Source organism: Falco biarmicus, chromosome 6, assembly GCF_023638135.1.
Source record: "Falco biarmicus isolate bFalBia1 chromosome 6, bFalBia1.pri, whole genome shotgun sequence".
In the NCBI taxonomy this organism is placed as follows: domain Eukaryota; kingdom Metazoa; phylum Chordata; class Aves; order Falconiformes; family Falconidae; genus Falco; species Falco biarmicus.
In genome coordinates, this window is record NC_079293.1 from 11,765,380 (window position 1) to 11,778,209 (window position 12,830).

At 48.3% G+C, this 12,830-nt stretch overlaps 1 protein-coding gene across 3 annotated transcripts in view; it reads right to left on the minus strand.

Annotated features, from left to right (window-relative positions):
- Positions 1-10,530, minus strand: part of KCNQ5 (potassium voltage-gated channel subfamily Q member 5) — a 303,789-nt gene extending 293,259 nt beyond the window's left edge. Inside the window, exon 1 of one of the 3 annotated variants that reach the window (XM_056343358.1) lies at positions 9,170-10,530. In XM_056343358.1, coding sequence (XP_056199333.1) covers positions 9,170-9,525 — 356 coding nt within the window. In that variant the 5' untranslated portion in view covers positions 9,526-10,530. The remainder of the gene's footprint in view (positions 1-9,169) is intronic. The other 2 variants (XM_056343356.1, XM_056343355.1) reach the window with 2 other exon arrangements.
- Positions 10,531-12,830: the final 2,300 nt, after the last annotated feature.

Sequence of the window (12,830 nt, forward strand, 5' to 3'; positions counted from 1 at the left end):
TGCCAGCTGCAAAAGAGACTAGAGCAGAAACAGAGATTTCTTTCCTCCTAATGATTTTAGAGACTACTTCTAACCTCAGACATCATAACTTTCTTGGATGCGAAAGAGTTTTTCAGGCTGATGAGTTCACTGTGTGATTTTCTGCCAACACGGCAATGCCTCTCCTCCGGTGCTGGGCCACCCAAAGGGAAGAGAACAGAATCTGCACACCAGCCCCAGCTGCAGCGCAGACACCGCTCCAGTCTCACCGCGCCAGCTTTGACGGAGCCATCACCTGCCACTCTCCGATGACGTGGGGGTGTTGCCATTGAAAAGATGCAGCTACTGATACAGACTTGTCTCCTGGGGAGACCGACCTATGTTTCCAAACTCACTGCCAAGGACCAGTGGTCCTCCACCCCCGCTACTTACAGAAACGCATCCAAAACAATATTTCATCTTAATTTTCCCACAAAAGGCCCTCTCAAGCATGTCAGGATCCTTACACTTATTTAGAAGGGCCCCAGCAGTAGCTTTTTAAGTGCACTCCTGCCATGAGGGCTTGGAAGAGGAAGATTTGTGCATTTGCTTCTAATGGGTAATTCTCAGATACAATGGTTATGGATGAGCTTAGGCCATACAGAGCAATTAAACTGCTCTTCCTAGGAGAAGTTAGATGCTATTTCTGACTGAATGACCTCAAAAGGGTGTGTGCAAATGCTCTAATCTATGACACTAGTGAAACAGGGAGGCATGTGAATGCGTTCAGTAGCATTTTTTTCTCTCAAAGCAGAAAGTTTTTCCTCTGTTGGTTTAGTCATGTTTGACTCCTGGCACCAATCTGTTGTTACCATATGATATCAGGTATGACTGCAATAAAATAATTAAAATTTTACAGAAATCTTGAAAGGTGTAATATACGCTTGCTTTGTTGAACAAGGGAGTCTCAAAACAAGAAGGAAGCCAAGACAAACAGGAATATATTACTTAAACCATGAAGGGGGCAGGTACAGAACTCCCTCCATCAGTTTAAGAGCATGATTTATTTCTTAAACTTCATTTTATACAAGTGGGGAGGAAAAATTGACTTGTCCATTGAATGCACAATAGAATAATGAAATGAAGCTGCAGGTACCCAACGCTTTTGAAAATCATTCACTCTTCGAGAAAATGTTTACACAGATATTTATGTCCATCTCTGTTAAGGAAAATACACACGTTTATGTTTGAAGTTTTTCTTGGGTGACAGCCAGAGAAATTCAGGTATGTCTAGGTAGAGGACTATGTCTACCTCTGAATCACTAGACCGGGCTGTATATATTACAAAGTATTCACATAGGCTTTCAAGTAGAAGACACTGACTGAGACTACACTTCAGTACCCAAAATGATGAATGTTTTGCTGAGCTTCCTGTAACACAATTACACCGCAACTCAGACAGCTATCACAAGATAAATCTAATGCTCAACAGAAAATTGAAAATATTTCTTGATTAAGTGCAGCTGACCTGTAAGACAGCCTTCGAATTTTTAATTAATATCTTTAAAGGAAGTTTACTTTACACGTGAGCACAGCAACTGCTTAACATTATTTTGCAATTCATAAACTGTACAGCTGATGAATTTTCTACCTTAACTGACCTGTGGTGGTAATCCCTTAAGTAATCTACATCTGCTCTCTTACAGGAGATCTGTAAACCAAACTTTAAAAAAAAGTATCAGAGAAAACAAGAAAGGAGAAAAAAATTACAAGTGTCCCCAACTCAGTATAGTTTATAGAATACATATTTAGAAGTCATTCTCAATACACCAGCATTAATTAAAAAGCCAAGAATGTACAGTCTGTTGTGTTAATGGTTTGCAAAGGGAAAAACCAACATTTAAGAATAAACATCTGTCTCATTAGGAATAATGTAGCAAATGATGTCTATTATGCATACATGTTGAATTTTTTTTCATTAGATAGTATTACTCATGCTTTCTACTCCATCTTTTTTACCTGTGCGCAGAAGACTCACTTTTGCTTCAATTAAAATCTGTGGCAAATTTCATTAATTTTCATCAGACATTTATGGCAATAGAAATGTAAGCCATATAAAAATGTTAAACCTGTGTTTTACCTTTGAATTATTAAGAAACAACTACTTATAGCAGCGAGTTCTATTTGCGATATCAGGAGTTTACATCATGTAGGTATAGAAGTCTTTCTTCTATATATATTTTCCATAAAAAACTTAACAGTTACAAATCACGTGCTCTTCCTTTCCACTGAAACTATAACGAAAAATTTCATTGCATTTCTATGAATATTGGTAAATATGATGTCAATGATGTATATTCTCATGAATAGAGAAATCACTGTTAATGGCTGAATGATCATTGGTATTCCATTTGGTTGATGCTAGAAATTATTTGCAATTATTGCAAAAATATTAGTTCAACTGTACTTTCATCCAATTCAGGAAACTTAATTAAGCTACAAATGACAACAGTAAAAGAGGGTGAATAGCTATTTAAAATATAGTCATATTTGGAGCATGGAAAGAGCATCAAGTCTGTGCAGGTATCACAACCTTCATTTTTGCTTTAGAAAGTCAAATACTGCAGAAACCTAAAATGTAATGGGGGGGAAAGGTGTCTAGTCCATTAAGCTACTGTCTAGAGCCTACTCTGAAAATCTGTCACACCAATACTGTCTCACAGGCAATTAAAATCTTTCTAAAATCTTTCTTGCATCCTCTAAAACAACTACTCCTTCGAGACAGCAGGTACTTAATGCCACATTATGTATTCATGGATCATCGGACCCCCGGACAAACTCAGGCAACTTCTTTTACCATATGAGACCACAGAAAGTTCATCTACATCATACAAGACACTCAAGAAGGAAGACGAGAAATGTCGTGCCCAAGACTGGCACAGAAAGAAAAAATATCTGAGAGGAATCTCACCCCCAAATGTAATGCTAATTGCACGATTTTTTGTATGAGGGGAAAAAAAGCACAACAAAAAATTATAAAGCTCACTTCTTGCTTTAAGATGAAGAAAAAATGGAAAGACCCTGATCTCAAAGGTTATACATTTATTTAAAAATTTGAAATCAAAACACTAACCTATTATCCATTTTCATACAAACAATTCCTAATGCCATGTGAGAAATAAACCTTACAACAAATAAAAGAAAGTCCCTGGTCATGAACTTTCCCCAATCCAGATCTTGGCGACTCTTTCTCAAAGAAAGCCTTTTGTTCTCTTCTTTCTAGAAGGTTGAGGATCAGTTTTGATTTTTATGGCAAATTAGTTGTTTCCCCTGGATCACTACTCTTGAGTCTGAAAGTAAGCCCAGTACTAGTAAGAAAACTTGGTAGACCAAGCCTCAAAAAATAAAATGTGAAACAGTATCTTACTAAGGTTAAGTATACATCATATGATAAACATTCCTGATACTTATCTACTGAAAATCCTGAGGTGGGCAATAGCTCTCCAACAAAAACCAAGTGAAAAAAAAAGAATCTAGACATTACTTATTGCCCATGGGAGAGTTCCAGGAGAGGAGTGCTTGCTGTCCATGAACAGCACGGGGAAAGAGGAGGAATAAAGCACTGTTGAACATTTCATCTTCTCTCCCAATCACGGAGAAAGCACAAGCCTTTTTAAAGATTGTTGTATCTCCACCTCTCTGGTCAGTGTATAATGACCCAGACAGAATAAGAAAATAACAGGACGTGAACATAAAAACCTGTGAAGTCCAACTAAGAGAAAAGCAGAGACCTGCATCCAGTGCAGAATAATCCCATGTATCTGTACAGGCTGGGAGCCCACTGGTGGAGTCTGGGTGGGCAGCTGCCCCATTAAAAAGGGCCTTGGTGCTCCTGTGGCCGCAGCAATTCAAGTACAAGCCAAGAGCATGCCGGCATCAGAGATGAGATGAGCAAGCAGCATGCAACTACATTAGGGGAGCGGGGCCAGAAGGCTGAAGAAAGTTTCTCCTCTACTCAAGGTGACCTCACACTATGGCACCTGGCTGTACCCCCTCCCCGCAGCTGAACACCGATATGCAGAAGCTGGACGAGATGCAGGAGAGCAATGAAGACAGTCAGGGGCCTCGAGCTTGTGTCTTACATAGAGAAGCTGAGGGAGCCGAGCTTGTTCAGTCTGGTGAGAGGGTGATCTAACAGTTGACCTAGTAGCAGCCTACAGCTACGTGAAGGGAAACTACAAGGATAAAGAAGCCAAATTCTTCATGCTAGTGCCAGCTGATACATAAAGGGGCAATGACCATGAACGGCCACTTGGGAGGTTCAGCTGGGCTCTGCCGTCCCTCCCTCCCCATGCCAAACCCCCTCTTTTTTCAACAGGTAGGTGTTGCAGTCCTGCAGGTTACCCAGCAAGGTGGTGGGACCTCCATCCAGTGAAGCTTAAGACCTAAGCAAAGCCCAGCTGACACGACTGCGAAGGATGTGCCTTCCAGTTGGACCGAGTGACTTCCAAAGGGCCCTTGCAAATATCGTTTAAGTGAGAAATAGGCACACATACAGAATCACAGACTGCCTCAGATGCGGCAAACCGCTGCAGATTTATATTGAAGTGCGTCTAAATACCCAACATCATTCATTCTCACTCCCTGAAAGAAAATGCCTGCTAAGGTTTAGGTGTTAAAGAGTTTTAAATTTTTACCTCCTTAGTACCTATTAAGATTTGCTTCACCACATCTTTTATGTCATCAACCCTGTGATTTTTTATTTGTAAATATTATTCTGGGTTTATTTTTTTTAAGCATATAAAAATATATTGTTATCCTAACAATATCAGACCTTGACTCTAAAATGATGCTTGAAAAGACAAAAGCGACAGATCTACCCACTGAGCCCCTGGAACTTGTTCATTAGATGCCTGAAGATGGATAAAATAAAGAGGCAAAATCATTTCTCCTGCTTTCTGATAGTAGGAGAAAAAGTAAGTAGGTTGTTGGACATTATTGTTTTTTTAATCAGAATGCGGAACCTCACTAATTATACAAATGGCACAGCATGATGCAGCACTGCTAGCTCACATGCAAAGGCGCCGCTATTCAATAGCCATCTGATCATTAGTAAGCCACGTCCTTTCCGACAGATCTGGAAAACTAAAATAGCTAGTTACATCATTGATGGCGTCATTGTATTTTTTTCAGAAATTATTTTCCAGCCTTTCTCCATCAATAACGCAAAGGAAAAGAAGGACACCATACAGGCTCTTAAATTCACCTAGCACACATCTCTAGCTATGGCCAACAGAGGATGCCCGCTGAAACCTATCAATATAGGTCATGCAAAGTGATACTGCCCTCGTGCATGCATCCAGCCCTGCGATTTGTGATTCAGAAGCTTCCAGAGCAAAAGGTGGCGGCTTTATAAAGAGAAGGACAGCGCCACAACAAATTATTAAAGACTTCTGTGGGGGAATATATTACAAAGAAGTCAGTAAGAAAGAGAAACTTTATTATTCCTGACATAAATTCAACACGTTAAATTAGGATACTTATGCAACTAATTATATCCTACCACTATAAACAGTATCGAAGAACATTATTTTTTTCTGAACATCTCGAGCCATCCCTTTTTCAGAATGTCAATTAAGAATAAAAATAATACAAAATCCTTACGACAACTGAAGATGAAACCCAGAGTTAAATTTGCAACAAATCTGGAATTCCCCTTTGATCATTCTAAGGCAATGTCTATACAATGTCTATACAAACAACCCAAAATAATCTAAATAAACAGCAACAACAGAAAGAAACCCTATGACATTCCAACACAATGTTTTTGAAAAGTTACAATATCACAGCATTTTAATGTAGGCGTGCATGCGTTAAATATGCACATGCTCCATGTGTAGGTGATGTGGTGTGGCATAAATATTTTACTAGCAGGAGTTTAAGTTACTGACTCATTACTCACAAATGGTATGAATGTTCTTTTCTGATTTAGTAAGTGCTCATATTTTTGGTGTTCCTGAATGACTAAGAAAACTGTGGTACCCAAAAAGCAGTTTTCAAAAAATCTGCAGGAAAGATCTTAGATTTTTAACTAGGTCTTCCATGTAAAGAGCCACTAAAGTACACAAAAAAAAGAGCCAAGAAACATGTAATTTACAGCTCTACTCCCCAGCATAACTACACTGAAGTCAAAGGCCTTTGCTCAAGAGTAAATTCTTCCTCGAGCAGCACAAGTTTGTAAACAGCTGTCTTTTCCAGCATTTGGCAAGTTTATATTTACAAATAAATTAACCAATTGACTCCTGAATGTAGGTTACAACACTCGTTCCTCAGGTGGTTGGCCTATTTTTCTCTTATTGGAAGGGGCAAAAAGAAAAGAAGAGAGTCAACTGTGCTTTATTCTCAGCTTTGAAGTGTTCTTCCCTATGGAAATGAGAAATGAAAATATCACTACAGGGATGATTTCTTACTTGTAACCAATGCTTAATTCCCCACTTCTTATTTGAAAAACAAACAGGCAAACCTAAATACACTTCTACATCAAAGCCTTTAAACGGAAACTCTGAAACCACGCTTGCATTACTTCAACGGGCGTATCAGAGAGAGCTTCATTTCAGGAGACCAATGGTCTACACAAAAGGTCTCACCCCAGACAGCCCGTTCTTGTAACGGGAACAGTGCAGAGCTGTAACAGGCTTCACTGCAGTCAAGGATAGGTTAGCAGAGGTAGCAGCAGGCATTTCATCCACATACGTAGTAACGTCTTTGCAACTGTAAGCTACTTGGCTCAAGACTATTTTTTTTTTCAACTCGTTGGAGTTTGGGGGTTTTGTTTGTTTTTTAATCCTGTAAGAAAGTACATTCTCCAAGTTGCATTTGTATGTGATCAGGTGGCTGGAAAAAACTGAGCCTGAAACACCAAAAATATTATCTGAATATCTAGCAGTCATTAAAATCAGAATTATGTAAATAGATTAAAATAATTTATAGGCTGGCAATGAGGATGGCTGTCAAACTGAAATCCAGTGGAACTTCAAACGCACCTTAAAGACCGTAGCAGTGACAGATCCTTAAAGGTAATATTATTACTAGGTGCCTTTACATTACAGTAATGTTTCAAGCTCTTTCACACAGATCTGATCAGATAAAAGGTATAAAGTTGGCATTTACAGCTGCCAAAATTGCCATTTGCAATTAAAAATTTAAACTGGCACTCTTTCTATGCAGGCCATTATCTAAACGCAGCTGGCAATATTCCTTGTTTACAGTGCTGCTGTGTCATGGCTTCACTCTGTTTGGAAATGTACTACTTTTTTTTTTTTTATACTTTTTTTTTTAGGTTTAAACTTGTCAACCTTACTTCCAACTTGAACTTCACTTGTTTTAGTGATTTTCATCATGATCTCGAAGAGAAAGGTCCAAAGCTACAATTTACAGATTTTTCAGGCACCGCAGTAAGATAATTCCTAGTAAATACTTCGGAGGTTCTCACAATATTCATTTACATCCATCTATGCCACAGGGTAACAGCTGTAAGAACCCAAACAGCAAAACATACCACATACATGCCCGCCAAGAAGGAAGTTCAAGCTGTAAGAGTTGATTTTTCACAGTAAGAGAAAATGGGCAGATCATCTAAATTATTACTGAATAAAATACAACACTCAGTATGTTACTACTGCTTGTTACCTATAGCAATTTCGATTTACTAAATAAATCTATCTACAAAGTACGTTATTAATCAGACCCCCCATGTTTTTGGCGAAGTATTTTTTTCCCTTGCAAAAACTTTAATAAAAGTAGGATTTGGGGATTCCCCTGCTGCTGGGAGAGGAGCACTCTCCATGCTGTCAAACAGCTTTTAAGGAACAGTTGCTTTTTCACCGAAGCTGCTGTAACGGCTAGCTTGATTCTGGCAGCTATCACAGAAATATAGCTACCTAAAGCGTATCAATTAAATCTTTGGATTTATTTATGAATTATTTCCTGTAGCCAAACACAGAAACACCCTGCCTTGTACGTCTGGTACAGTAATGCCCATCCTTCTCTGCAATTTATCGCAAGGTTTTCACCCAGGACCATGACCCGTCGCAAAGTCCCTGCCAGGCCGTGTGGCACGTCTCGCTCAGCCACGCAAGGGGTTTCCGAGTCGGGCCTTTCCCCCGGTTGTTACGGGAACCCCTAAAGCCGGGGGATTCCCAGCGAGCTGAGGCGCACCGCTGGCCCCAGGGGTACCCGCAGCAGTTTCTGCCTCCGGTGTGTCACACACCCCCACACCCCAGCTCTCCCCGGCAAAGCCTCTTCAAGTAAAGCAGCGCACGTCTCGCAGCGCGGCGCCGGCACCGCTAGCCCCGTCGCGATCACGCACTGTTGTCACCGCCGGCTCCTGCGGAACAGCGGGCGACAGGAGCCCCTCGCTAGGGGCACAACCGCAGCAAGGGCAGAGAGCGGGGTGCCCCGCGCAGAGCCCGGTCGCCGCGCCCTTCCCGGTGGGCGCACCCGGGCGGCGGCGTCCCGCTGCGCCCGGCACCCGCCCGGGGAGGCGGCGCGGCCCCTGCCGCCACCTGCGCGCGCCGCGGGGCGGAAGCCACGAGCGCTGGGGAAGCGCGCGGGGGGCAGCAGCGCGCCGCGCGGCCCCGCGGCGGGAACTTCCCCAGCCGCGCCGCGCTGGGGGCCGCGGGGCGAAAGGCGCCCCCGCGCACACCGCCGGCGTGGGGAGGGGGCCCGGGAGCGGCCGGCGCCCCTCGGCCCGTCTAACCTCGGGGCAGGCGGGGCGGCCGCTGCGGGAGCGCCGCGCAGCCCCCGCGCAAGCCGGCGGCCGCAAGCGCCCGGGAGACAAGCGAGCGTGTGCCCGCCGCCGAGCGCTCCGCCGGCTCCTTCTGCCGGGACAGCCGCGCCTGCCCCTACCGCCTCGCCCCACCACCTCCCCCCGGGGCTGCGCGGATCCTCCGTCGCCCGCGGAGCGCCGCGCCGCAGGTGGCAGCGGCTCCCCCGCCCCCGCCGGTGCCCCCGGGGCGCTTTGGGCGCGACTGGCACGGGACCGGTCCGCCCCGCGTGCCGCAGCGCGATGCTCCGGGAGCGGAGGGGCAGGAGGGAGACGCGCGCCGCGCGGAGCGGCACGGCTGCGGCCGGGGGCAGGTGCGGGTGGCGGCCCCGGGGACGGGACGGGATGGGACGGGCGGGGAGAGGAGGGGAGCGGGTCGGTACTCACACGAAGGCGTGGTAGACGAAGGCCCAGCCGCGGGGCCGCTCCAGCACGTTGTACAGGTAGTTCTGCAGCCGGCGGTACTTGGCGTTCCTGCGGCAGCTCGGCCCGCTGCTGTACGACAGCGGCTTCCCCAGCAGGCTCATGCGGGCGCCGTGCTTCCCGCGGCGGCCCTCCCGCAGCCCGGTGGGGGCGGCCGCGCCGCCGGTGCCCAGGAGCAGCAGGCCGTCGCCGCGGGCCGCCGCGCTCGCCAGCGCCCTGCCCCGGCCCGACTCCACATCCTTCATGCCCGCCGCCGCGCCGCTCTTCATCCAGAGCCCCGCGGAGCCGCCCTCTTCCCCGCCGCCGTGGTTGCGGGGCATGGCATCACCCCGGGCGCCGGGGCGGGCGCCGGGGCCGCGGCGGAGCAGGGCGCGGGCGGCGGCGGCCAGGCACCCCGCGGCGGCGGCCCGCAGGAGGCAGCGGGGGCCGAGGGTCTCCGGGCGGCGCCCGCGGGGCGCGGGGGCGCGGGCCACTTTGGGCGCCCGGCGCGGCGGGCCGGCCTGCGGCAGCTTCGCAGGGGCCCCAGCGAGGGAGTGGGCGCCCCCCCGGGCGCGCTCTCCTCCCGGCCGGCGGCGCCCCGCGGCCGGCCCCCGCAGCGCCGCCCGGCGTGGCTCCGCGGCCCGGGACGGGGCGGAGGGCGGGCAGCTCCGCGCAGCTCCGGCGGAAAGGCCGCGGGGGCGAGGGCTCTGGGCCGCGGCTCGGCGGTGCCGCTGGCCGCCCGCTCCCCCCCCGCCTCCCGCTCGCCTGGCCCGGCCGGGCCGGGCTAGCTGTTGCTCTCGCTGCGAGCGGCGGAGAAAGTCGGCGAGAAAGGCGGGCCGGCGGGGGCGGGCGGGGGCCGCGCTGCCGGGCGCCTCCGCGTCCCGGGGCGCGAGCGGCAAAGGCGGCGGCGCAGCCCGCGGCGAGCGGGCGGCGGGACGCGGCGCCCGCGGGCTACGCGCGCTCCCGGGCGATGTCCATGTAAGTCCGAGAAAGTAACAAAACTGCCGTGAGCGCCGGCGGCGGCGCGGGGGAGGCTCGGCCGGCGGCGGGACCCTGCTGCGGGCGGGGAGCGCGGCCGTGCCCGGGCGGGGCAGCGCAGCGAGCCGCCGGGGGTCCCCCCGAGGGGGCGGCGCGGCCCGGCAGGCTGCTCCGGCGCTTCCGCCGTGCCCCGGCCCCGCGGGAGACCAGATCCCAGCGGTGGCGAGGGCTGCCCTCCCCGCGGGCTGCCCCCCGCTCCGCGGCAGCTCCGGCTCCGGCCCCGGCGCGGTGTGGTCGGAGCGCAGCGGTGCCGCCGCTCGGTGCCTGAGATGCGCCGAGAAAACAAAGCTCCCCCTGCCGAGAGCGGGCCTTTAACTCCCCGCCGCATCAAGGTGAGCTTGCGGAAAAAAAAAAAAAAAAATCCACTCCGCCACGCCGCAGGCGCGGCCACTGCGCGCCTCCCCGCCCGCAGCCGGCGGCAGCCGAGCCAGGTCTGTCCGGCGTTTATTGCCGGTGCTCGGCGGGAGCCCCCACCGGTCTCGCCCCCCCGCCGCCTGTGCCGCCCCCCGGGCCGGGCAGCGCCCCCCGGGCCGGGGCCGGGGCCGCCGCGGGAGCCCCGCTGCCCGCCGCACAGGGCCAGCCGCCGCTCGGGCGGTTCGGCACCGGCTTCGTGAGAAGCAGCTGCGTGCGGGTGGCTCCGCAGCCTGAGCACCGTAGCGTGAAACTGTGACGCTAATTCGCGAAGGGTTAATGAGAAGTAATAATGGGGACCCTAGTTTTCGTGTAAATCAACAGATGCATTCAGAAATTAGATTCGGTTTCAGGGGCTTTCCTTCTTATTGGCTAGTTAGAGGCCAGGCTTGCAAGCCTTTGATTTACACACCATCTCCAACTTGCAGAAAGGAAGAAGTAAGCAGTGAAGTAGGTGTCATATTCTGGCTGTGGACATTAACTTGTGCCTCTACTAAAGCAACATGGCAACAGCAACAGCACTAACTGACTGCTACGGCGTCTCCAGAGCCATTCAATCCAGTTGCCTTTAAATAAAGAGCTTAATCTTCCCTTCTTCACGGCACTTCCTCCTCTGCTGCAGGCAGCTTCGACCAGGAACTCTGCAACATGTGAACTGCAGTGGCCACTCACACTCGCGATAAGGGATGGCAGAAACAGCACACATGTCAAAACAGATGTTAAGTAGTTGATACAAGTATCCACAGCAACCCATTAATATTTAAGCTTTCCAGTAGCACATATCTACTCCTCTTCCTTTGAATTGTAAATTGAGTTAGTTAATCCTTCATTTACTACTTGTTTGCATTTCCCTGGTTTGATATGCAAGTCTTTATATATTCTTAATTTTTCTCATCCCTGTGTATTCATTCAAGGTGTATAACCTGCCTTTTGTATCAGCTGGGCCTCCGGAACCCTGCTTAGATTTATGCTCAGCTGGCCTTAGTCACTTGAGTAAAATATTTTGGTTGGGTTGGGACTCAAGTTCCAGAAAGCTAAACTGTGTCATTCAATGGAGAGCACGTGGTCCAGCCCGCTCAGTAAGGCCCCTGTCCCACAAGCGCTCACCCCTGAACTTCGCTTAATTGCCGTGGGTAGGTGATGGCAGGCGATGGCACAGCTTGCAGCGGCGCACATGCAGCACTGTTGGTAGGGTCGAGGCTTTAAACTAGGGATTTGGACAATAAACTATGAATATTACTGAACTCCTGTTCCTGATGTACTTTTCGTGATCCACCAAGAAATACTGTTATAATTCTGTGCCCTCTAGTGGCGCTTAAAATCATCTATTAATTTAAATAATAGTAAGGAAAGCAGTCTGTGAGCACAACTAGTATGGGCCAATACTGAAATGTGGCCGTGGATGCCAGGAAAGCTAGAAGCAAAACAAAGGTAATACTCTCAGTGGTGAATTAAGTATTTTATTTTTACAGTGTGTGAACAAATTTCCCATTTATTATCTTTTACTAAATAACACTTTTAAAAGTATGTATTACGAGAAAAGATTGATGGTAATTAATCTAATCCCTACTTGCTAATATGTCAGATAACCAGGGCACAGTACGCTGGTTGAATGCTGACTAGATCATTAGCACCCAGGCAGCTGCCTGCCCTGTACTAGGCAGAGGAGCTGTACTATGTAAAAAAGCTAGTCCTCCTCTAAGTATTTATTGCAAAATATGCGTCTACATTTATATGACAACAAATTCTGCTGATATTTTGGCTTCAGACTATATAACACCTACAGAGATGAGTCGTGTGAAATTCTAGCATGTCCGCATGGTCCAAGGTCGCCCTGGGTTCAGGTGTCAGTAAGAGGATCTACTTGACGAAATCTCCAAGGCAAGAACATCCCAAGGAATCTTGGCTTCTCGAGGCTGTGGGTACAGTATATCATACCTGCAGGTGGGACAAGGAAAATGGCACACTGAAGTGCAGCTGGGGTGTTGCCATTACTGTGCTTTATGGTAAATGCCAGCGACATATTTTTCCAAAATTGAAAATATGGAGTTTTAAGATTGTGTTGTATTATTCCAAATATGTACATCAAATGCTGTTTATCCTGACTTGTGGAAGGATCAGATGATACATATAATCCTTCCTGATCAGGAGCAAAATGTTACGTATCGTTGGAATTTTCAAGGTTTTCTTTCCAATG